General features: G+C 40.0%; 1 protein-coding gene across 1 annotated transcript in view; it reads left to right on the top strand.

Moving 5' to 3' along the window:
- Positions 1 to 26,458, top strand: part of LOC109913876 (chloride channel protein C-like) — a 114,779-nt gene that overhangs the window by 76,159 nt on the left and 12,162 nt on the right. The window contains exons 15-16 of the mRNA XM_048596125.1: positions 15,727 to 15,906; positions 24,393 to 24,501. Of these exons, the coding sequence (XP_048452082.1) occupies positions 15,727 to 15,906; positions 24,393 to 24,501 (289 nt within the window). The remainder of the gene's footprint in view (positions 1 to 15,726; positions 15,907 to 24,392; positions 24,502 to 26,458) is intronic.

The following is a 26,458-nucleotide window of genomic DNA, read 5'->3' as shown; positions in this document are numbered from 1 at the left end:
CAGAAATTTTGATGCATGATTTTCCAACCATCTAAAATTAATAGTTGGAAAGGATGCCTGGATTCTCAATAGATGGGACGCCTGGAGTCTAAATGTGTGGTCAGGGTGGGTGAGAGTCCCTTCCTTGCCAATAGTGAGAAGTCTGATTATTATTCCATATTTGCCACTGCCACTCCCAACGTCTCCTTTTCAAGTCAATTGATACAGTCACTGGAACCTTCATGGAATTTATGATTCAACTTTGCTAATAGTTTTCACAAAATATCTGTGCTTTTTATGGAATAAGTTAATAGGCAGATGATCTGATAAAACAGTGACTGGTTATTTTGGAGTAGGAATACATTGTAACATTAGTGACATTGTAAAATACACTGAATAAGTTTTGTTTATGCAATTTGTTCACAGTATATACTAGTCATTGGCAAGGCTGTAATTACTGCCCAATTCTAGCTAAATATGCTTGAGAAGGAAGTGATGAACCACCTTCTTGAGTACAACTAAGTGGTTTATTGGACCAACTTAGAAGGCATTAAGAGCAAGCCATATTGCTGTGGATCTGGAATCATAAATATCAGCCTGGGTAAGGATGACAGGTTTCTTTCCTTAGGAGACATTAGTAACCAAATACGATTTACTGAATTGTTATTTGTTTCATGGTCACTCTCCCTGAAGTTTACTATTCTAGATTTCATTTAATTAATTGAATTTAAATTTCCCAGCTGATGTGATAGCATTTTGATTCTTATATCAGCAACATTAGTCCAGGCCTCTGGATTAAAAGTTCAAAGATAATACAATGCTGTTGTTCGGTATTTTCAGTAAATTTGTAAAATTGTTAAGAAATTTTCTAGATTTTATCAGAAATAGCACAGAAATATCTTAATGAGCACATTTCAAATATAATTATGTATAAAATCAGTGAAATTTGTACCCTTCTTGTAAAATCTTTACAAATGAAATTGACCTCTTTCAGCTGAAGAGAACAGGATGTGTGTATAATGCAAAATGGGAAAGAGTGGTTTGAGGACCTGAGGGTCATGTTAGTGATATGTAAATGGTACTAGTGTACACCATAGCGAAGAGAGCAAAGGAAGAGTTGGTAATGAAGAAGACATGTGCTGCAGTCTGCCCTGGTGATAGGATGTAAGCTGTGTGATAAAGGGGAGGAAATTGTTGAACCCAGTAATGGCGTTGGGCAAAAGGAATGTTGTGGCATGCTTCTAAGACTGATGGAGTGATGGAATGATGTATTTACCTTTGATACTCTAGTGAAACTATTCCATTTCCTTTGGCATTCCTGTCATGTTATGACATAGTGCCAGGGGCACTATCTGCAACGCATGTCCAGAAGTGGACTACTGATGCTGTAGGAGCAAATCTGCAGGTGATATTACTTTGCCTTCAACTCTAACTAAAATCTCATGGAAGGCACCTGAGAATCAGATTGGGTGAGACTTTTGAGGCAGATCTTCTCTTCAGCTTGTTTATTCTGTGTCTTTTAGTCTGGTGCTGTACTCCAGAGAAAGGTTGGTTTAAGACCAGAGGTAATAGCATGAAGAGACACTGTACAACTTTACTTTAAGAACTGCATCTCTATTTTCAATACAGTTCAGAATTTGTCCTCGTGAAAGTTTGGCAGGCTGTCTGAATCATGCCTGGATCAAGAGGAAGCCTGTCATACATATTTAAACGAGAGCCAACATTTAAAAAGGGCCAGGCATCATGTTGGCAAGCTGTGTGATTGTAGAACCTATCAGGTCCAAGTTAAAATTGTTGCTTCTGATTATTTCGTTGCAGCCAATCTTTCTTTACTGATGCAAGTCAATACTAAGTTTGTCAGTATGGTCATGTTCTAACTGTAGTCAATCTTTTGGTGTCACCTTTTTACATGATTATTCACAGTTCCAGAGTTAGACAGGTGCACAGATATAGCCTTCTAAGAGGACAAAAAAATTGAGTGTACGTAAAACGTAAAGAGGTGCAAGCAGTTAAAAAAATTGGCAGATAGCCTAGGCAGACAAAGTGATCCATATGGCTACCTGATGCATAAAAGGCTTTTGAACCAATTGATAAGCCAAGGCTGATGAAACATGGGCAGGAAGGATCCCGCAGCATCCCTATAGAATCATTGGCTATGCCAGCACCGTCTGTTTATTAGCTGTGAGTGTTCTTGCAGTACTTAGCAGAAGTTTGCCTCTGCACTGATCTAGTGACAGGTAGCACCAGTTCAGGCTGTTGCAGATACAGGTATGTATAATCATGCTTGTGAAAATTATTGCTGAAATATTGATGGGTGTAAACAGCCAAGTTCACCTGGTTATTAACCACTATTTCACGCTGTAAGGGATCACATTTTTTTCCTATTTGGAGTATAAACTGGAATGGAAGTCAAACACTTTTTACATAGCTGAAATACCAAGAGATTTGTACAAATTGAAAAGATCAAGTGGTGCACATTTTTAGCTGTGCAAGACAATGTTGCTTTTTGAAGCAATCAGTTTGCCACCTTGAGACTGAGTGGCAACAAGACCCTGAGTTAAGGGAGGACTGCCTGACAACAGCCCTCGGATTGATTGAGTTACAGTATGCTACAAGTCTGTGGGTGCACATCAGTCAGGGACATCCATAGCCTGCAAACTGTACACAGCTGACGCTCCCCGTCTTCTCCATGTGGTTAAACAAGACAGCAAAAACCATTTTCTGAAGAAGGTCCCAGCCGAAATGTCAACTTTCCTGATCCTCTGATGCTGCCTGGCCTGCTGTGTTCCTTGAGCTCCACACTGTATTTTCTGACTCCAGCATCTGCAGTTCTTGCTATCTCCAAGCAAAAACCAAGAAAGCTTGAAAGAAAAAATTCTAGCAAGAATTCTAAGTCCACAGGATCAACAATCACAGTGAAGAATGATCATTGCTTTACAGAAAACAGAGTGTCAGTCTTAAAAATCAAAAGGAACTGTGAGAGACAATTTAACCTCCACTTGAAATTTGGATTTTACATCTTCAGAATTTTGTTCCCTGACTACAGTTTTAGTTTCCACCAATAAAATCTATGTCAAACAGTCTCTCTTTTGTCTGTATTAAATTGTGAATAAATATGGGTGTCAAGTCATACACAGAGTCATACAGAACAAAAGACGACCTTGCTTCTCCAAATGGAGATTAATTCTCTCCTTCAGAACTTTCTCCAGTAGTTTCCCTCCCACTGTCATGAGACTCACTGGTCATAAATTCCCTGGTTTAAATTTACCACCCTTCTTGAAAAGCAGAACCACTTTTAGCTGGGGCAGAGCTAAAAGTGGTTTCTCTTTTCAAGATGGCCCTGGGGCCAAAGTGGAATTTAAAACTTGGGTCAGAGCTGAAATAATTTCCTCCATCATCTTCTTCAACAGCCTGGGATACAACTCATATGGACTTGGGGATTTGTTCACTTTCAGTATTTCCTCACTCCCTATATCAATCCGCTCAAGAATCTCTCAATCCCTTTTCCCAAATTCTATACCCACACCCTATTTCTCCCATCTGAAGACAGATCTGAAGTATTCATTTAACACCTTGTTAATGTTCTCTGGTTCCATGCAGATTGCCCCTTCATCCCTTATGGACCCTGCTCTTTCCCTGGTTATCCACTTGCCTTTAATATATTTATAGGATAGTTTGAGATTCTCCTTAATATTACCTACCAGTGATTCCGCTTTTAACTCTCCTAACTGCTTTCTTATGTTCCCACTTTTCTATACTCTACTAGGGTCTCTGTTGATTTGTTCCCTTTGTACCTGGTAAAAGCCTCTTTTCCTTCTTATCTGGTCCTGAATATTCCTGGACATCCAGGATTCTCTGGGGTGGTTGTTTTCACATTTCACCCTACAAGGAACATGTTGGATCTATACTCATCGTATTTCCTTGTTAAAGTTTCCCCCACTGTTCTACTGTAGATTTTCTAACAAGTAGCTGTTCCTCATCTAGTTTGGTCAGATTCTGCCTTATTTCAATAAAATCTGCCTTTCCCCAATCCAAAACCATTTTTTGCAGACCACCTTTCTCCATTTGCACAATAAGCTTAAATAGTAACTTGTTGTGGTTGCTATTGCCGAAATAATACCTACTCAACCTTGTACACCTGTCTGGCTTTGTTCCCTAGAATTCAGCACAATTCTGCATTGTCGCTTGCTGGGTTTTCTACATGTTGCCATTAAAGACTCTCCTGAATACATTGTAAGAAATCTATCACCTCTAAACCCTTTGCAGTATGACTATCTCAATTAATATTGAGAAATTGAAAGTCAATGTTCTAATTACCCTATTATTATCATCATTTTTACCTACCTCAGTGAATTGTTAACATATCAATTGCCCACTGACTATTTTGAGACCTATAATACATTCCAAGCAGGACTGTTCCCTTTTTATTCCTAAAGTCTATCGATAAAGCCTCATTTGAAGACTCTTCCAAGACATCGTGCCACCTTTCTGCAGTAACTGGCTCCTTAGTGAACAATGTGACAGCACCTCCTTTTTTTTGTTTTTTTACACCCTCCCCTGAAGATCCTACACCCCTGAATGTTGAATTGCCAGTACTGCTCCTCCCACAACCATGTTTCTGTGATGGCAACATCATAACTCCACATATTAATCCACACCCTTAACTCATTTGTCTTATCTATAATACTCCTTGCATTAAGCAGAAGTCATCCAGCCTTGCCTTACTTCAATGAAACACAACTTGGCTGAACTCCCTTTGCCTGCTTCCTTTTCTATAGTCTGCTGTGTCCCAATCGTACTCTGTGTCCCCTCCCTTTATTGAACTGGTTTAAACTCATCCCAACAGTGCAAGGATATTTGTCCCATTCTGGTTCAGGTGCAGACCGTCCCACTTGTAGAGGTCCCACCTTTTTCAGAAATGGTCCCAGAGATCCAGGAATCTAAAACCTTCCCTCCTGCACCAGTTCTTGAGCCACACGTATCTCCATCTGCCAAATTTTCATCCATATACCTAGCCTATACATATCCATTTGTAAGTTTCTCACCCATTTTCCTATCTATTTTAGTATCTTCTGTAAATGTTGCTCTGGTACCTTCTATCCCTGCATCCAAGTCAATAATATAAATTGTAAATATTTCAGGACTAAAATATGGTTCAATTTGTTTTTATGAGTCCAGCTCCAATGGCTTCCCAAGCCAAACAGTTGGGGGTAATCCTTTTTATGTCAATCTATTATAGAACTGTGAATTAATAAAGTTTTTGATGCTGACTCAGTTGCCTGATTTCAGGGGTTTAGATAAGATAGTCATTTTAATGTAGCTGGTTTTGTTTATTTCATTTTGTTTTCACAAAGTTTGCTTTAATCTGTAGTCAGATGATCATATTTTTGGCCAGTTTTTGTTTTTGTCAAAAATCATTTAAATCTGGGAGGTTCGGGAGTTAAAATCAGAAGATTGAAACCGAAAATCAATTGAAGATGTTTACTGCTTTCATAACACCTCCTGACTATGAATAACAAATGCAAACAATATTTCTTGTTTATGGTGAACATTCTGTTTCAAGATCAATTTGAAATAACACTAAAAAAATGGGATGACAACACACGTTCTGCATTTACTCTTTTCATCCTAACTCAGCCTAGCCTGTTTTGGGTCCAGAAATCAGAATTAATCACATGTTGACCAAATCTATCGTTCTGGCTATTCATCTTTGTCATCTTCCCTGGTGCGATTTTGCTTTATTTAATAGCTATTGGTCCAACTTTGTCCCTTTTAAAACCTTCAGTTTCTCTCCCGAATCATTCAAAGACTTCTGGCATGTCAACAGTCTGCTTTAATTAAAGGGATACCTTCTGAGTCACCCTAAACCTTTCAGGTCTTACAGTTCTCTGGATGGCTTCTGAAACTTTTCAGGTTGTCGGTATCTTGACCATTTCTTGGTGATTTAATTCTGTTGAGGCTTCTTGAGCTATTTCAAAGCTCAAGGCTTTTATTATCTGCTGTTGTACTTCCGGCCTTTATTTGGCTCCCCATGTTTCTGCTGCTGGCTTTCTCTTGCCCGGCTGGGCTGTCCTTTTCTGTTTGAAGCATCTGTTTGCTACCAACAATCTTGTTCCTCAACAAAATCCCTAACATTGGCAAACTTGGGAACTACTCCCATTATTACCAGACTTGTAACAAGATCACTTTCTATACAAGTTGCCCTTTCATCAGCACATTGGAATTTAGTTTGCTTCCAGATGGAAATTTTTTTAATTTCATCAATGTCTGCCCAGATCTGGAGTCCATCAGAATGCTGATTCTCATCTTTGGCTGTTTGGAAGTCAATGGTTTCCACGCCTTTTAACAGAAACATTTGACAGCTATTTTTGATCAACAGTTGTGCCTGACCAGACACTGACCACCTTTAATTGTAGCAGGCACTGGTTTTGCAGTTTCCTTTACGTGTCCTGGCTTTCTGCAGTGAGAGGACTCCTCAGCTATCTCCCATTTGGATTTCTCTTTTTAAAAGTCAGGTACAGTTCTGTCTTTTCTACAGCCTTCCCTTTTCTCTCCAGCTTGTCCCTGAGGCATTTATGGCACCCTTATTTCTGTATGGCCTGCGACAGTTTCCAAACTCCAGCTTCCTTCATTAATGAGTCTGTGCATCAACTCAGTCATCAGCTAGAATTGTTGCCTGACTGGGCTCTGTTACCCTTAGTTTTTATACATGCATCCAGATTGGAAAGAGTATTACATTTTTCAACTCCTCGAGGAGAATTACCTCACAAAGGTTTTTGTAGGTGGCTCCATTTTTAATAACCACGGGTGAAAAACAAGCTGCTTAAGCTGTTCAAATTCCAGTTATGTCTGGTCAGTTGATTTCTTCAGGGTATGGAATTTTTCCCTACATGCCTTTGGCACCAACTAATATGCACTTAAGATGGCTCTTCATGCTGCCTCATAGTTAGTGTGTCTCTCCTCAGAAAGTAAACTTTGCAAAGGTGCCTGATATTTACTAGCAGTGTCTGTTGTTGGAATGGCCAGTTTACCTGCTGTTCTAATGCTTCAAAACAGATAAAGATTGTGTCCATCTCTTCCTCATCAAACTTAGGGATTAAATGACAAACGTGAATATTTCAGCCCTTAAATCTGAGTTGGGCATGGTCTCCTAACCAGAGCTGCCTTCTTTGAAATATTCCCTTCTCAACTCAAGATGTTTATTAGAACTCCCTTTTTCTTTCACTTCTTTGGAATTTTCTTTCTCCTTTTCTTTTTTGTCTCTCTTATTTCCTTTCATTGAATTCCAGATCTAATCTGTGCTGTTCCAATTTTAATTCATCTGTTTCACTATCCTCTGTGTCCAACTCTAGATGCTTTGCCACTTGTATTGCAATTTCAGTTTTTTCTGCATTTTGGGCAGAATTCCACCCCTAAATTCCTAGCTACCTCCTTTAATTCATCCAAGGGCAAGACCGATTTTTTCACAAATTTATTTTTCCCTAATTCATAAAGCATTCACATCAAACCTTAATTTAGACGCCTTAACCCTTTTAATATTAGGGACTGAAGAAAACCAATTTGCAGCTTATTGTTAAATAGCTTTTGAAGTAACAATTTATTACTCCATTTCAATTTTTTCATTGACTGTAAGAACTCTCTGGACACTGGCATGACCAGGTGAGGAAAGGTGATTCAGCTCCCCTCTTTTACAACCTTTGGATCAGTCTCAAAAAATATTTTTATTTCTCATCTTGAATCCAGCTTTCAACCATAATCAAAAAGCAGTCCTGGTCAAAATTAAGGAGTCAATTATAAGGCATTTATAGAGAGAAAGATGAATTTTATCACACACTAAGCTTGAAAAATAATAAGCAATATCAGACTCTCACAAGCAATATGGTTATAAAGGCAGGAGGGGTATGGACATGAGAATAAAGGCTAATCAGTTTAAAAGTCATGGCTTTAAAAGTCTTCAAGGTGTTAGACTTTAAATGTAAGGCCACAGTTGTTTAACTTTTGACTCATATCTACAGAAGTGGCAGAATCTGTAGAAATCTGATTTGGAGTCTGTGGTATTGCCACTGAGTACCTGAAAGGAAGAAGAGTGCTATATCCTCACCCTAATGTTCCTCATCAAAATGAACAAGCAGCAACCTTGTTATTTTAATAAAGCCTTTAACTCACTAATAACATGTATAAAATTACTGTGTGAAAATCCCATTTTAAAAATTCCATTCTCACATTCAACCAATGTTTTAAGCTACCAATTAGTTGAATCTACAACTCAGACTAAATGCTGAAAACCACAACAGAATTGTAGCCTTCACCGAATGATGTGCTGAATTTTAAAAGTTATCTCCAATGCTTAATTAGAGCAAAAATTGTTAAAACGTTAAGTACACCCAGAAGTGAAACACCAAGACTGATATTACAAAACGTTCTCAGCGATCCATAAATAATCAGTATGAAAACATTCTAATTTCTACAACTATGCCAGTGAGTCAGACAAAACCAGTGTGTAAACTCTCAAATACCTTCCATAAGCAAAGCCAACAATGTAAAACGTAAAATCAATTTAAAAGCAATATGTTTGCCACTTATCACCATAGGCAAAACAACACTAACCAAAGTCAGAGCCAAACTTATTTATTCACAACTCAATGGTCCATCATGATGATATTAACTCAGGATATAGTAAGGTTAATTTAACATGTAAGCACTGCCACTCCACAGCTACCTTGTATGGATTATTAAATTTGCCCTGGACATGGAAAATATGGCACCCCAGTTTGCTGGCATCAGGATTGGAATGTCCCAGTAGATAGGGTGGAACAGAGGCAGGGCAACCTCTTCCCCCAAGACTGGCAGTTGAGGCCATGATACCAGACAAGGCCAACTGTTACAGGTTTGTCACCTGGATCAGCGCTGTCTTACCTGCCTGAAAGGAAGGTACAGCATCGTAGGAAGCAGGTCAATGACCTTTTAAAAGAGGGCCTGTTGAAAGTCCATGATCAGTAAGCTTTGTACGAACAGGAAGGAGAGGTCACAGCCAAATTGTGACACAGCCCAGTGAGTATATAGTTTGGGGAATTTGGAGGCAGCATGGGAAATCGGTGCTGAGGGGAAGAAGGGCTTTTTTGCTTGTTCTTTTGGCTCAGAGCTTGTAAGGTTTTTTTAACAGGATAATTTGAAGCCCATGATCAGAGCCCAGCACAAAAGTGTGACATCACAAGTAAACCACAAATTCATTGGTTGACATAGCTACTAATTTGACTATAGTTTACTTTACTTTCAGATTGAAGGTAAAAAGGGAAGATATTTACAGGTTACAAACTAAAAGACCAGTACAAAGGTTTTTTAAAAAGCAAATTAAGCATGAAGTGATTAAAATAGACATTTAGGGCTAGGTGATGTGTTGTACCTGGTTGACGTAGGAGCTGGTGGACCCCACTGTGATTCATAGAGACCACATCTGTAGCGAGTGTTTGTTGGTTGATGAACTTTGGCTTAGATTTGATGAACTGGAGGCTGCGCTTCGAACACTGTGACAGATCAGGGTGGTGGAGAGTTTCCTGGATGCTATGTTTTAGGAGGCAGTCACACCTCTTTTTAAATAGCTTGAACTCGGCCAGTGGTCAGGGTCAGGAGCATGTGGCTGTGAGTGAGGCAAGTAGAGGGATCCAGGAGGAAGTGCAAAAGGAGCCTCAGCCCTTGAACTTGTCTAACAGGTTTGAAATTCCTTCTCCTTGTGTGGACAAGACTGGGGGTTGTAAGGAGGATGAGCAAACTGACTATAGCACCGTGGTACAGGGAGGCTTTCAATAGGGCAGACAAAAGAGAAATGTAGTTGTAATCAGGGACAGTATAGTCAGGGGAATGGACACCCTTCTCTGTGGCCAGGATCAAGAGTCCCAAAGCTGTATTGCCTACCTGATGCCCAGGTTCAGGATATCTCATCTGTGGTAGGAGAGAAGTGGACAGGTCAAGGAGGCGGGGATGAGAGGGAGATACGTAGCAGAGAAGACGGACAGGTCAAGGAGACAGGGATGAGAGGGAGACAGGTAGGAGAGAAGATGTCCGTCTTCTCTCCAAATATATCCCTCTCATCTCCGCCTCCTTGGCCTGTCTGTCTTCTCTCCCACCTATCAGCTCTTTCTAACTCAGTGACCAATCACCACCACTGCCTACCTGCACTCACCTACCCTCCCCAGCCCCAACCCTCCTCTCTCTATTTATTTCAGAGCTCTCTTCCCCCTCCCCCATTTCTGAAGAAGTGTCCCAACCCGAAACGTCAGCTTTCCTGCTCCTCTGATGCTGCTTGGCCTGCTGTGTTCCTCTAGCTCCACACTGTGTTATCTCTGATTCCAGCATTGGCAGTTCTTACTATCTCATTGAAAAGGAAATAATCTCCAGATTACCAACTGAGCCATGAGCATACTGGCATAGGTCAACAACACTAAAGAAGTAAACACATGACTCAAAAGAATTGTATGGGGAAACAGGTCCTCACTATTGCCTACAACATCTTGCCTCGCTTGCTCTCACCCACCCTAACCCTGCATGTCCTCTCTAGTCTCCTTGCTATAGAAAAGATGTTGTTAAATTTGAAAGAATGCAGAAAAGATTTACAAGGATGTTGCCAGGGTTGAAGGATTTGAGCTAGAAGGAGAGGGTCACTCGGCTGGGGCTGTTTTTCCAGGAATGTTGGATGCTGAGGGGTGACCTTATGGAGGTTTATAAAACCATGAGGGGCAAGAATAGGGTGAATAACCAAGGTCGTTTTCCTAGGGTAGGGGAATCCAAAATGAGAGGGCATAGGTTTAAGGTGAGAGGGGAAAGATTTAAAAGGGACCCAAGTGGCAACTTTTTCACATAGAGGGTGGTGCGTGTATGGAATGAGCTACCAGAGGAAGTGGTGGAGGCTCGTACAATTACAATATTTAAAAGGCACCTAGCTGGGTACATGAATAGGAAGGGATAATAGGGATATGGGCCAAATGCTGGCAAATGGTACTAGATTAATTTAGACTATCTGGTTGGTATGGACAAGTTGAACTGAAAGGTCTATTTCTGTGCTGTACAACACTATGACTCTATAACTGTACTAACTTGATCAGAAAACCTCTCCATCTTCTCCAGTAGTATCAGCCAAGCAACCCATGTTCATGTCCTTTAATGCATGTCCTTCTCTCATTCCAGGAGGAAAATAGCACATAACAGGTAGAAATGGTTAAGATGGGCGGTGTAATACTCAACATTCGGATTCTCACTCTTATAAAGAGTGGATCCTGACTCTCACAGTCGTGAACAGCTGACTGACTTTGTCCATATTCCTCGACTGGATGTGGGGCATGTGGATACAGGAGTACTGTAAGTCTGGTGTCATCAGCTGAAGGGCAAAGTGCAAAAAGACAAAATAAGACAGGTTTGCTGTGAGCATCATGGAGCATCACAGTGACAGCTGAAAGAGTAAGTGAACAGTCCAGAGATGCAGCCTGGTCAAGTCTATGAGGTGAGTGTATGTCTGAGTGCCCAATGTCCTGGCTGTATTATTATAGTGATGATTGTCAGTGCAGTCCTAGATGCAGCATTAAATTGCAGAAGCAACCTACAAGTGGATCGGTGGTTTACCAAGAGGGCTCTTAGATGCTGGCACACATCAGTTGCCAATGTTTGTGGACTGGATAAATCTGGATGGTTATATGTAGCCAGTACCTATGGAGCATGTCTTGAAATGTTGGTGCCAGGTATCCAACGTGGAGGCTCTTTAGAGCAAGCGGCAAACTGAAGTTGCCTCTCTCAGTGTCCAATTTGCCCATTGCAGGTGGTACAATAGAAAACCTGCATATCAATGAGACAAGATCTGCAATCAGTATGGTCATTAATAATCTCCTAGTAATAGGTAGCACTCCACTGTCTAGAGAGAATCTCAGCCCGGAACTTAGTTAAAAAAATCCAGTGAAGTTCCCAACATTGATGTAGGCCTTGATCACTTCTCATGTGATTCTGCCACGTTTCCTGCCATAGCTCATGTCTGTCATTCAGGCCATGTAAAATTCTGCCCATTTAGTTTAAACATTATGCAATCTCAAGTAATGGTCTGAATTTTCCTAAGATTAGGCAATGTCAGTACTGGGGAGTATCATGGAGGATCTCCCACAGTGAGCCCTGATGAATTCCCTCATACAATTCTCCACTGTTCACCTCGTTAATTCTTGCATCCAGCCTTCACAAGGCCAGTCTTGTAGAATTTTACACTCAGCAGTGTTGTAAGTGTTGCTAGTGCTGGCACCTTAAAACATTCATGTGATGGCCACTATATTTAAACCCCAGTTGTGTACCACTTCAAACACTACCAGTCTGATCTGAAGTAGTACCTGGTTTGGGACAGCATCCACAACCCACAGCCATGGTGCAGAAGGTTAACGACCTTCTGCACTCCCCAAGGGTAAGAGCCACTAACTTCTGCTCTGACCTCAAACTCTAAGTCTGCCAATAAGATCTGCTATTTTGCAGACATTGCAAAAATAGGTGGAAAGGCAAGTTGCAAAAGAGAGAGACAAACAGTTTACAGAAAGTTGGCAAATGGTGTGTAGTGTGGGAAAATGGAAAGTTGTTAATTTTGGAAGGAAGAACAAAGTAATATTCAATGGAGAAAAGCTGCAGAAAGCTACAACCCAGAGGGACTTGAGGGTACTTGTGCACTACACGCAGAAAGCTAGCGCACAGTTGCAGCACATAATCAGGAAACCTAATGGAATGTTGTCCCTTATTTCAAGGGGATTGGAGGATAAGAGTAGGTAAGTCTTATTGCAACAAGGTGTTGGTGAGACCACGTCTGCAGTACTGTGAGAGGTTTTGGTCTCCATACTTAAGAAAGGGTATTTTCCCAACACTCTTGCCATTTTCCAAATTGTGCAGAGGCTGGGAAAATTCCACCCATTGAGTGTCTGAATAAACTTGCAAAATATCTGATATGCTTCTGTTTCAAATATCCTACATAAAAGAGAGAGCCTGTAGCACAAAATAATAATTTTCTGAGGCTCTGATCTGAAGTGTGGTCAATAAGAATACACACTAGAAATCTGGGTAAGGAGGTTAGCACTAAATTATTGATGTTTCGTCATTTTCCAAACTAGTAAATCAGCACCACTGGGAATCATGTTCATTGAACTTGCTGCCTGATTCTGTAATCTGCATTCTAATCAAACCAGAACCTACAACAAGTGTGGAGACTTGAAAAACTTATTCTTTGAAAATTAAGTTTATGTTCAGTTTTTAATCAGTGGAATTCTTGACCCTATTATTCAGACATCCACAGATCCATGAAACTTTTTAATTTGTATTATATGATGGGGTTAAAAAATAATGAAATCAAAAAAACACAAAAATGCGATTGTAGCCTTGAAACGTGATGACTGTCTCCTCTTAGTCTTTTGTGCTGTACCATTGTTCTTTCATTTCATATTGCCACAGAAATCTAGGCATATTCCAAAATTATAAAATATCATTCTCGACACTGATGTTTCCAAGTTAGGTTTGAAATGGTGAAAACGAGCATTTAACTTCCAACCGTAGACTAACTCAGCAGGTGTGAAATTGGGATTGGGGATGAGATTTAGTATATTAATTAAAAGGATCAGTTCATTCTTGATGCACGCAGAATCCTGCATCACCCTCTTTAGAGACATTTTGAATGTAATGCCCTTTCAGTTTTCTTTATTGTCTAATATTGTACAGGTAGAGAAGTATATGACATACACTATTATTTCAAAAACTAAAAACAATCGTAAGCAGCTGTGATTTGCATTGAACTGCTTTCAGCATTTAAAATGACAATTTAAAGTTGGGAAAATTGCCATATTTTCAGCCAGTCAAAACAAAGATGAATATACTACCATGGTTTTGTAGTAGTTTCCTCAGGCATTACAGATAAATTCATCAGGCAAATTTGATACTTATGAACAGCGTTGTCTGTTGCTATCTAAAGAAGAAAACCACATGTGCGTTCTAACCGATTCTTCCACCCTTATTTTGGAAGGATGGTTGTCATATCTTTCCTGGATCATACTGCCTTTGCATTTAGTTGGAATAATAACACCTTGTCCATAAAACAAACATCCACTTTTGATCTAAAATTCATCTTTCTGCCTTATGCAGGTAGATCTGGTGGCAAATGTGGTCATCAGGCCAACAGTACACCATGTATTACATAACAGAGGATAGTGCAGGGCCATGTCTTGTTGAATTACTTCTGCCAATAGTTCTGGCAGGAAGTGAGCCCAGCTTCTCAGTAAAGAATTTCTTGATAATGAAATCAACACTGGAACCTAATATTAGAAACATAATTTAAAAACCTATGTTGGTAATCAATTTAGATGGTTATGCTTGATGCCAAACTGATAAGCTGACAAATCAACAGCGCATCTTTGAATATTCAGCAAATTTAAAGCAATGTTCAGAAAACATGAAGCTTAGAAGCTTTTGATCAGTATTTAGAACAAAAGGACATTTGTATAGGCATATGTTAGGTTACTTCATTCTAAATATAACTTCACATACTAATTGTATATAACCGAGCTTGGTGGAAATCAGAGAACAGGAAACAAATGATATTGGTCATTCAAAGTCATCAAGATATCACAGTGAGATGTTATTGTTCTCAAGTACTTTTGAGACAGTTCAACTGATAAAATCAGCAAAAATAAGGCTCGTAATCTTCCAATAATATTGTACTTCCTATTAAAGTTTTCAGCCATTCTGAACTTGTGTATACTTTGAAAACTTGAAGAAATATATCATACGGGTTCTTAGTCATTATAAGTCATGCGAATCCAAGATAGTAAGCAAAACTACTCCCCTTTTGCTGACAATTTCAAATTTATTTGCATCAGAGTAAAAATTGAGCATCCTTATATATTCAGTTGAGTAAAACAAACTGGGTAATCATATTTTTCCAACATTGATAAAAACATAACATGTTACAGTTATTTAATTAATCAAATGTCCAATATTCTTCTTTTCAATAATGCACTGTCAATTATCCTTCTTGTCATCATTATGCTCAGAAGTAGACAGGTGTTTATCACTACTCACCTTTACAGGAGGTCCAAAAGTGGGGCCATGAGCTGAAATTCTGGGGTTGGAGGCTCCGAAGGAGTAATGGCTGCTGCAGACCTCAGATTGAGTTATTGTAGCCATTCTTCTGCTTTAAGCAGCTCCTGTTCACACATCTATTTCCTCCCCATGCACCCCTCCACTCTTTCTGTTGCTCCATTGCCCTTGGTCTCAATGTTTTCACTGAAGGGTCTCAATAATCTTCAAACCTCAAAATAGTGTCACAGTGGGGAAGTGTTTGGGAAGCATTTGTGTAGAACATTCTGTCAAAATTCATAAAGAATATAAGAAAGATGTAATTGTCTACTCTCATCATGCGATGTTTAGTTAACAGTAGGCAAGTGCTATCAAGCTTAATTGTTACATTGTCAAATTATAATTTACAGTTCAAGTCCAGTAGTATGCACATGGATAATTTGAAACCCAATCTAGAAGACAATCACTTAACAATGGAGAAAGTATACATCTTACAAAGTTGTTTTTATCTAATTAAGTTGAACAAATATAAATGTTCCTACTAAAGGCTGGAGTCAAACTTATATTAAGTTATTCAAAGTGGCCTTTATACAAACAACAATAACCACATATCGAAAAATCTTCCACGACTGCAGGATTGCTTAATCATATCTAATATCCTCCTTCATTCAGGTTGAATTTAGAATTATTCACAGTGAAAGATGTCATGGAACGCCAAGTAAAGGTCCTCCATCTGAGGGAAAAGGTCTCTTCCCTGGCTACACTTCTCTTGGAGACAAAACATTGTGGATTCCCTGTGATTTATCACATGGAACAAGCCCATGAGGAAGTCTTCATAGGAAGCATCACCAGGTGAGTAATTTGAGTGCGTGAATCCCAGCACTTTTGTTCACTTAGTGATATGGATGAAAGTTAATGAATTGTACAAACCTGATGGTTTGCATGTTTGAGCAATAAGAAATCACTGAGTAACTAGTGGTAGTATCCATTATGTCAAGAGTGTTGAACAGACAGTTTTAATATGGTGAATGACAAAATCTAAATTCAAACCACGTTGGTTGGAAACAAAAACTAAATTTAATTAATAATTATCCAAAGGAACTTTTGATTATAGTAATACTTGTGATGTTAAGAGACAAAGTTATAATAAATAAGACATGAAATGAAATTAATTCACAAGAAAAAGTCACACTCAATGGCTTTGTCCAGTTGAAATTCATTGCTTAAAAAAAATTGCAGAACTCTGTAGCTTTAACTGCTAAATTAAATGAGCCAGTACCTTCTGAGTTCTCACTAATATGTATAAAGAGCTGGTCAATTTTCCCTCAGCATTTTGCATTAAAAGAATTTCCGTGGGCATAAGGAGAAATGGAAATCATTTTCTGCTCATGCTGAACTAAGAAAGTGCATTGCTATTGGCCAATCCATTCAATGTTATTTGTTTGAAAATGTCAAAATATATTACTGGACTTGCTACATTGCCAGTTGGACAAGAATGGTCTAAGAGAATCCAACAAAGAAAGTAAAAACAGAAAAAAAAATTAAGATGCATTACATGTCATTGGTCTTAAAAGCTGCCAGCTGTGTTTGAAACCTAAATCCATTTTAATTTATGCAGTTATGTTGTCATACTTGATGTGCTGTTGATATTAGAATAGGTTAAGTTAACAGTAGATAATCATTAGTCATTTGGCCTGACTGTCAATCTGAAAACATTTCTGTGCTTTTCTTGAAATGCTTCCTTAATTTTACAGCTCATTCTCTGATTTCTTCTTGCTACTTAATAATTTTAACTGAGAGGCTAAGTGAATAACTGCCTTACTGACATCTGTGAATGACATCAAGAGATCTTGAGGACAGTTTAAGGTTCTTCCCTTGGGAGAAGAAATGCTCATTCAATATAACACTTTGGTATGCCATCAGAATGTCTCAGGTTACTTCCAATAAATTCGTTTTTTGTTTCGATGAATTTTGATTGTTGTTCATTAGGGAATAAAGCCGTGATTCTGTGCAAACAATTCCCTACTAAGATGAATGATGCTATTTAGTGAAGGTAAAACACAATCCAGGATACCAAAAGAACTTCTGCTATTCAAGTAATGCTATGGGATCTTTAATGTCTAGATGGATGGGCCATTAGTCTTCTCTGAAGGTTTTCCTTCCCTTTCAGAGTGAAATATAGAATTGTAGTGGTGGGGTGTCGGGGGGTGGGGAGATGCTGGTGGCGGTGGTATTGTACGGAGATGGTGGCTACCTCTGCTGATAGTTGGAGTGCTGGTGAGAAACCTATAAATCTTTCTTGGACAAGGCCTACCAAAATATGAAACAATCAAGCAATCAACAGACCACCAAGGGCCTTTCATTGAATCAAAGCCAAAGGGGTGGCAAATCCCACTCATCAATAGCTGTAAGCCAATCAGAGGCTGGCAACTCCTTTATTCAGTATTAGCACCCTGGGAGCCTGTGGCTGCTATCAAAATATTATCCACTAAGGCCCAGGATCATGGTGCAGCTGAGGGCAGAGGTCAGTAATTGTGGAAACAGTTGTGTGTGGTGGGAAGCACTATGGAGAAAGTGGTAGTGGTGTTGTCCACAAGTGCAGAGGTGTGTCTATCATTGGGCCCCTGTTCCGATGCTAGGTTCCTCGATCACGCATTGAATGCTTTTGAATGAGGGATTTCCTTGGGAGACCACATGTTAGCTTGTCATACACATTGTATAGAGAGCCCCTTGTTTGTTTTTGTGTTAATACCAATAGTGGGGAGTTTAAGCCTTTAAGTGGGCATTATTTATCTATTTAAAGGCTTCAAACGATAGAGGGGCACTTGTTCCAAGTAATCAAGTGAAGGAAAGTTGGAGGATGTTTGGGAGGAATAGTTTACAGAAGGAGAGAGAGAAAAAGAGAGAGAGAGAGGCCCTGTCTCATGGTGGTTTTATCTGCCAACACTGAGGGACTCATTGAGGAGAAGAAGGAGCAACAGAAATGGAGGAAGCTCCAGGCACTGGGACAGCAGTGATCTTAAGGCCAACATGGTTTCTAGACAGTAGGGGAATAAGTGAATACAGGGATAGTATTAGACGTGAAAAAATAATTAAATGTTCACTAACATCTTGTTGAGTAGAGGAGCAGGTTCGCTGAGTCACATGACTGACATTTGATTCTATTTCTTGTGTTTTGTCTTCTTAGCAGTTATCATCTTTAGATATCCAACTTGTTGTTCTGAGATCTCCATAGTTGAAGCATGCAAGGGTGGGTTGTAAAAGAAGATATGAATTAGCAGCAGGAGATTCAGCCCATTAAGACTGGCCATCCATTCAATAATATCATGGCTGAACTAATTGTATACTTAAATCCACATCTTGGCAATCCCTGATAACCTCCTGCCCTCCTGCTTAGCAATGACCTACCTCTTTCTTAAAGATATTCAGTGGCTCTGCATTTATCACTTTTCCAGGAAGAGAGCTCTAAAGACTCAAGTGATCTAAGAATGACCCTCTGAGAGAAACATTTTGCCTCATCTCTGTTTCAAATGTGATCCCTGATTTTTAAACAGTGACCTCATGTTCTAGACGTCCCATAAGAAACAATATCCCTTCCACATGTATCGTGTCATGATCCCTTGGGATCTTGTACATTTCAATCAAGTTGCCGCTTGCTCCTTTAAACTCCAGTGGATAAAAGCCTAGTCTGTCCAACCTTTCCTCATTAGACAACTCCCCCATTCCAGGTATTGGTCTAATAAACCTTCTCTGAACTGCCTCCAATATGCTATAACTCCCTCAGAGATAGCAAGAACTGCATATGCTGGAGTCAGAGATAACAAAGTGTGGAGCTGGAGGAACACAGCAGGCCAGGCAGCATTAGAGGAACAGGAAAGTTGATGTTTCGGGTTGAGACCCTGCTTCAGAAATGGGAAGGGGAAGGGAGCTCAGAAATAAATAGAGAGAGGAGGCCTGGGGCTGGGGAAGGTAGGTGGGATGGTGATAGGTGAGTGCACATAGGGAGTGGTGGGGATTGGTCAGTGAGGTGGGAGGGGCGGATAGGTGGGACAGAAGTTGGATAGGTTGTGTCAGGTCATGGAGGCAGGGATGAGAGGGAGGGTTGGACATAGGATGACGCCGGGGGGTGGGGAGATTTGAAAGCTACCCTGGCTCTGTTTACTTCCCCGGTCCAGGAACTCCCCACCCAGCACACCACCCATGCCCTCTATCTCCTCCAAGACTTCCAATTCCCTGGCCCCTAACACCTCATCTACATTATTGACATCCAATCCCTGTACACCTGTATCCCCCACACAGATGGCCTAAAAGCTCTCCGTTTCTTCCTCTCCCACAGGCACAACCAGTCCCCCTCCACCAACACCCTCATCCACTTAACCGAACTCGTCTTTACCATTAACAACTTCTCCTTTAACTCCTCCCACTTCCTACACACTAAGGGGGTGGCTGTGGGAACCTGCATGGGCCCAAGCTATTCCTGCCTCGTTGAAGGATACGTGGAACAGTCCCTGCTACACTGGCACTATCCCCCACCTCACCCTCCACTATATTGGTGACTGTATCGGCAATGCCTCATGCTCCCACAAAGAGCTTGAACAGTTCATCAACTTTACTAACATGTTTCACCCCAACCTCAAATTCACCTGGACCATCTCTGATACCTCCCTCTCCTTCCTGGACACCTCTGTTTCCATCTCTGATGACTGCCTCGAAACCGACATCTATTTCAAGCTCACTGACTCCCACAGCTACCTAGACTACACCTCCTCTCACCCATCTTCCTGCAAGAATGCGATTCCCTGCTCCCAACTCCTCTGCCTCCACTGTGTCAGATCCTAAGATGGGGCATTTCACTCCCGCACATCCCAGATGTCCTCCTATTTCAAGGACTGTAACTTCCCCCTCTGGTGATCGAAAATGCCCTCAAACGCATCTTTTGCATTTCCCGCACCTCTGCCCTCACATCGCCTCCCCCCAGTGAAAATAAAGTCAGAATTCCCCTTGTCCTCATATATCACTACACCAACCTTCGCATCCAACGCATCATTCTCTCCCACTTCCACCACCTACAATCCAACCCCACAACCAAAGATATATTTCCCTCCCCACGCCTATCTGTCTTTTGTAGAGGACGCTCTCTCTCTTGTCTGCTGTACACTCCCCATTAGCCCCACCACCCCCGGCACCTTTCCTGACTACCGCAGGAAGTGCTACACCTGCTCCGATACCTCCCCCCTCACCTCTATTTGAGGCACAAAACAAACCTTCCACATCAGACAGGGGTTCACCTGCATCTGCTGCTCCCGATGTGGCCTCCTCTACATCGGTGAAACCAAGTGGACACTCGGTGACCGTTTTGTAGAGCACCTGCGCCCTGTACGCAACAAACAACAACGCCTTCCAGTTGCAAACCATTTCAACTACCACTCCCACTCTCTGGGTGACACCACCCGCAAACTGGAGAAGCAGCACCTCATATTTCACCTTGGGAGCCTATAGCCCGACGGCCTAAACATAGAACCAGCTTTAAAATCTCCCCATCCCCTGGCCTCATCCCATGTCCAACCCTCCCTCTCATCCCTGCCTCCTTGACCTGACACAACCTGTCCATCTTCTCTCCCACCTATCTGCCACTGCCGCCTCACTGACCAATCCCCACTTCTGCCTACCCGCACTCACCTATCACCATCCCATGTACCTTCTCCAGCCCCACCCCTCCTCTCTCTATTTATTTCTGAGCTCCCTTCCCCATCCCCCATTTCTGAAGAAGTGTTTTGACCTGAAATGTCAACTTTCCTGCTCCTTTGATGCTGCCTGGCCTGTTGTGCTCCTCCAGCTCCACACTGTTGTCTCCAATATGTTATATTCTTTTGTAAATAATGTTATTTACTATTGTGCACAGTACATCAGATGTGGTCTCACTCATGCCCTAACTGAAGCATAACCTCCATACTGTACTATTCAACTCTCCTCTTAATAAATGATAATACCCTATTAGCTTTCCAAATTATCTCATGTACCTGCATAATAACTTTATATGAGTTATGTATGACAAAACCAGATCTGCTGGCATCTCAGAACTCTACAATCTCTCACCATTTAAATAACATACTTCTCTTTATTCTTCCTCCCAAATGGACAACTTCACATTTTCCTACATTATATTCCATTTGCCAATCTACGCTCACGCACTCTCTTAAACTTAGCCTTAACTTATTGACTTGTGTATAACCTCCTTGAATCCTCTTCATAACTTACTATCTTAACTATCATTGTGCTGTTGTCAGCAAATATGACAATTGTACATTCAATCCCTTCATTGACATCATTTATATATATTTATACCATTAAGGTGCCAAAACCAACCACCATTTCCTTAGTTCCCATTATTAGTTCTCCAGACTCACTTTATATTGGACCAATGTTCATTTTGTTAACTATTCTTTTTCTTTAAATATTTATGGAAACTTCCGCTATCTCTTTTTATATTTCTGGCTAGCTTTCTCTCATACTATGATTTTTCCCTCATTATTAACTTTTTGTCAATCCTTGCGGTTTTTGTTACATTCTGTCCAATCTTATGATGTGCCAACTATTTTTGCGCAATTATAAGCTTTTAAAAAATTTTTATACTATCTTTAACATTCTAGTTAACCTCAGATGGATCTATTCATTGGAGGTTTTCTTGCTTGTTGGAATGTATCAATTCTATATATTCCAAAATGTCCCCTAACTGTCTGCCACTGAAACTTTATTGACCTATCCTATTCTTCAACATTATTTGTCAATTCACTTTAGCTAGTTCTGCTTTCATGTCTTCATAATTACCTTTATTTAAATTTTAAAAAATAGTCTCAGACCCACTCCCTTTTCCCTTAACATGAATGTAGAATTCAATTATATTATGGTATCTGCTATCTAGGGACATCTTCACTTACAGATCATTAACTAATACTACCTCATTGTACAATACTGGATCTAGTACAGCATAATATATCCCATTGTACAATACTAGAACTGGTATAGCCTGCTTCCTGGTTACCTCCAGAACAGGCTGCTCTAAGAAACTATTCTGAAAATATTAATGAACTTCTTACCTAGGCTACCTTTGCCCATCTGACTTTTCCAGTTTTTATGTTGATTAAAATGTCCCATTATTATTACCATGCATTTCTTTCTTTATACTCTAACTACTCTGTGGTTACTTTTAGGAGCCTTGTGTACCACTCCCAAAAGAGACTTCTTGTCTTTATATTTCTCATTTCTAGCTAAACTGTTTCCATATTTTGTTTTCCTGAACTTAGGCAATCCGTCACTATTGTGCTGATACTATCATTAATTGACAGAGGCACCCCTCTAACTTTTCCTACTTTCCTGTCATTCCTAAATGTCATGCACCTTCAAGATTCAGGTGCCAATCTATTTCGTCATACAGTCATGTGTGAATAATGGCTATTAGATCATATTTGTTCATTTCTGTTTGCACTCGTAGTTCATGTTTTGTTTGAATGCTATGTGCATTCTGATATGCAGCATTTAGTTTTATTCTTTTCTTCTCTTTGCAAATTCTAGTCTTAACTGTTGGTTGCCTCTTAGATTTGTATTCTCGATACCTTCCTATCACGGTCTGTTTGACATTTTCCGTATTAGTAACTTTCTCTTTCCCCTTGATTCTACTATTTGATTTGATCCCTTGACCTCATTATTTAGTCTAAGAATTTAGTCTCCACTTCCACAGTTATTCTGTTGGCAAGAAATACCAGCTCCAGCACAGTTCAGATGGAGACTATCTCATCAGTATAATTACCACATTTCGAGTACTGGTGCTGGTGTCTTGAGAATCAGAAACAACTTCTCCCACATTGGCCGTTGAGCCATGCATTCATGTCTGTAGTGTGATTTGACCCATGCCACTTTGTACGTGGATCAGATAATGATGCAAAGATTGTCTTCTTTGACGTTCTTTTCTTAATTTGGTGACTAGCTCCCTATAACTTGTCCTGATAATGTCATTGATCTTTATATGGATCATGATAACTGGATCTTTCTCATCCCATTCCAAGTTTCTCTCCACTCCAGCCCTTAGGAGATGTCTCTACTCTGGCACGGAGACTCATGGGGTGAGTGGCAGACGACTACTACATTCCTTCTTTTTCCTCCTCTTGAATTGCTTTTTATACCTTGTGTCATGATGAGATAACATATCCTCTCTGCAGCTCTCACTTTTGTCTAGACAAGTTGGAAGAGGCTCAAGTCTGTTAGACAGTTGCCAAGCTATGGCTCCTGTGCTTCTGTGCTCTGGATCTCCTTATCTGCCTCACTGTCATTCACATTCTTCTGTCCCAAAACACTGACTAAATCAGACAATCTGACCCTATGAGTTGTGACTGCCCCCTAGTACAAAGAATCCAGCCAAATCTTCTCAAACTTCAAACACTTCCCACAGACATGTTTGTTTTGGACAAAACTGGTATTCAGAAACTCCCAAATGCTTCAAGTGTGACACATCACCAGTCCTGCCATCCTTCATTTTTTTTTTAAGGAATTACTTCATTATTGTATTAAATGTTATATTTAGTTATGTTTTTTCTATATTTTGTTAACATTTCCACCAGCTGCTATATTACATTGAACCTTAAGGATAGAACAAACCTTCATCACTTCCTAGATGCTCAAAAAATGATTGGCTTCTTCTCCTGTAGCAGAGCAAGAATCAATTCCCAGAGATTGAAAATGTTTAAGCTAAAGCAATAGAAAACCTCTTTCCATTCTTTCACTTAAGTCCCTGAATCACTTAACACTGGCACTCTATGTAAGTTGCAATCAAGTTGCACTACGTCTGCTAGTTTTATGAGCTCCTAACACAAAATACTGATCTGACTCATTTAATGAGGATTCAGTTTCGGCTGGTACTTAATTAAACTGCTCTTTCACTGGAACTTTTGAAAAAATAGCCTTGCTTAAGGCTGGCAACTACATCATTTAAACTGTAGATTTCAGTTTAGTACTAAGTGCAAATTTAGTTAGATTTAAACAAAATGAAAATTTGGACTTTCTTTCCCAATAATTGCTTGCACTGCATCCTAGGTCAAACTCCTTGTGAACTTGTACAACACCTGATATGGGGATGCTTGGTACTCACACTGGTTGCAAATAAGTCTTCCATTGTGTAGTGGGAATATCCCTTCAATTTGGTGTGAACAGTAAACAAAGAAATTCTGATAAAGATGTATTCCAGAATCATTAACCCATCTTTTCACTTTACAAATGTCACTGGCATTTGCTATTTGTTTAAACAACTTCCAGTCATTGAATGTTCAGCTATGTTTTTTGAATAGATTAGAACTTTATCGAATCTTGGAAAATGGAACACTATTTGAAACGCAAAATGATGAGAGCTGCAAGCAACATTCTCAGATAAGCTACAATGAGGTAAGATTACCTGAAGTGATTTGACAAAGTAATAGCACTCATCTTCTCCAGTGCCAATTTGTGTAATCAACTGACCTTTTTGATTCCTTAATTGTAACTCCAGGGTCATATTTTTATCTAGATGACCAAGATACCACTTGTTGCAGGCAGCAAGTAGCAGGAAATCATGCAGCCTAAATGTTGCCTCCTGATTTCAGGATTGTGATTGGATTGGTTCAGGGTCATCTTATAGGATTCACCTGGAAAATCTGGGGGGCACACAGTGATGTGAGTGAAATACCACCACCACAAGCTTTAACAATGTTTGCAGATGTGATAGGTGGAATAACAATAAATATTGATTGTACATCTTAGGTTTAAACATACATCCATGGTAGTGGTTCTTTGTCATTGCACTCTATGAAGCTAAATACTTTGCGAGGACTGAAAATTGTTTTTCAGATTTTTAATTGAGATTTTTAAATGAGGAATCCAGCTCCCAGTTGAATCACAACAAATCAGGTGATAAAATATCTCAGCTACAATATTCTTTTCAGAAAGACAGTAGGAAGCAGGGAGATTACAATCTATTGCACTCATCTTTTAAATTACACAGAGCTGACAAAGGAATTAAGATAACTACACGCCTTAAGTGACATGTAATATTGACAATAGGGAAGATAATGTGAAGTGAGGAGAACACATGATTGCAAATCTGCAGCTGGCCTGAAGTGGTCTGCTAATACCAAGTTCTGGGCTATTGTATTGAAATGCTTCAGTCTGTTAAAAGTAAGCATGTTTTCAACAGCAATTGAATTTGTATGTTACAGAATAAATTACTGGGTCTATAAATAAAACAATATTCTTAAATGGCTTAGCAATTGTGGCTTGCAATGCATACACTTTGTTATCCTGACCAAATGGTTAGAAGAATACAAGCCATAATGGTTATTACGAGTTTGGTGGTGGAGTGGAATAAATTATTGCAAGATTTATAAAAATACACACAAGCATATGAATTGGGAGCAGAAGCAGGCCATTCCGCCCCTCGAGCCTCCTCCACCATTCAATTAGATGATGACTGATCTAGAGTCATAGAGTCATAAAGCGCAGAAACAGACCCTTCAGTCCAACTCATTTGTGCTGACCAGATATCTCAATCTGACCTAGTCCCATTTGCCAAGATACCTTTCTCATTCATATACCCATCAACATGCCTTTTAAATGTTGTAACTGCATCTGCCTCCATTACTTCCTCTGGCAGCTTGTTCCATGTGAGAAGAAGTTACCCCTCAGGTCCTTTTTAAATCTTTCTCCTGTCACCTAAAACCTATGCCCTCTAGTTCTGGACTCCCCCAATCCAGGAAAAAGACCTTGGCTATTCACCCTATCCATGTCACTCATGATTTTATAAACCTCTATAAAGTCACTCCTCAGCCTTTGATGCTCCTGGGGTAAAAAAAGCCCAGCTTATTCACTTCGAATTCCACATTTCTACCTAATCCCGATAACCTCAGATTTTTGTTAGACAAGGGAAACAATTTACCTGTACCTTAAAAATATTCAACGACCCTGCCTCAATTGCCTTCCAAAGTGAAGAATTCAAAAGTCGCACAACCCACCGAGAGAAAATCATTCTCCTCACCGCTGTCCTAAAAGGGTGGCCCGTAATTATAAAACAATACCCTTGGTTCTGGATTCACCCACAAGAGGAAAACATTATTTCCACATTCATCTTTTCAAATCCATACAGGTTCCTCTATAAAACCTGGGTGAATCTATAGATCACGTGCATTATTTTTTACTTTAGAGGGTTCTAAAGCCTTTGGAGCCATGTTTCAGCAAAGCTGGTGATGTCCTTGAGTCATATTTTAAAATTTCAATATTTCTCTTATCTGTTCTTGTTCTCGGTGAAATGGAACTTGCCATTTCTGTTCGCATGGGAAAGGGTCATGCATAGGGCTGCCGGAGTGTATAATGGAAAGAATGATGG

This window comes from Rhincodon typus, chromosome 4, assembly GCF_021869965.1.
Source record: "Rhincodon typus isolate 14 chromosome 4, sRhiTyp1.1, whole genome shotgun sequence".
NCBI lineage: Eukaryota > Metazoa > Chordata > Chondrichthyes > Orectolobiformes > Rhincodontidae > Rhincodon > Rhincodon typus.
This window is presented reverse-complemented; position numbering and strand designations above follow the sequence as displayed.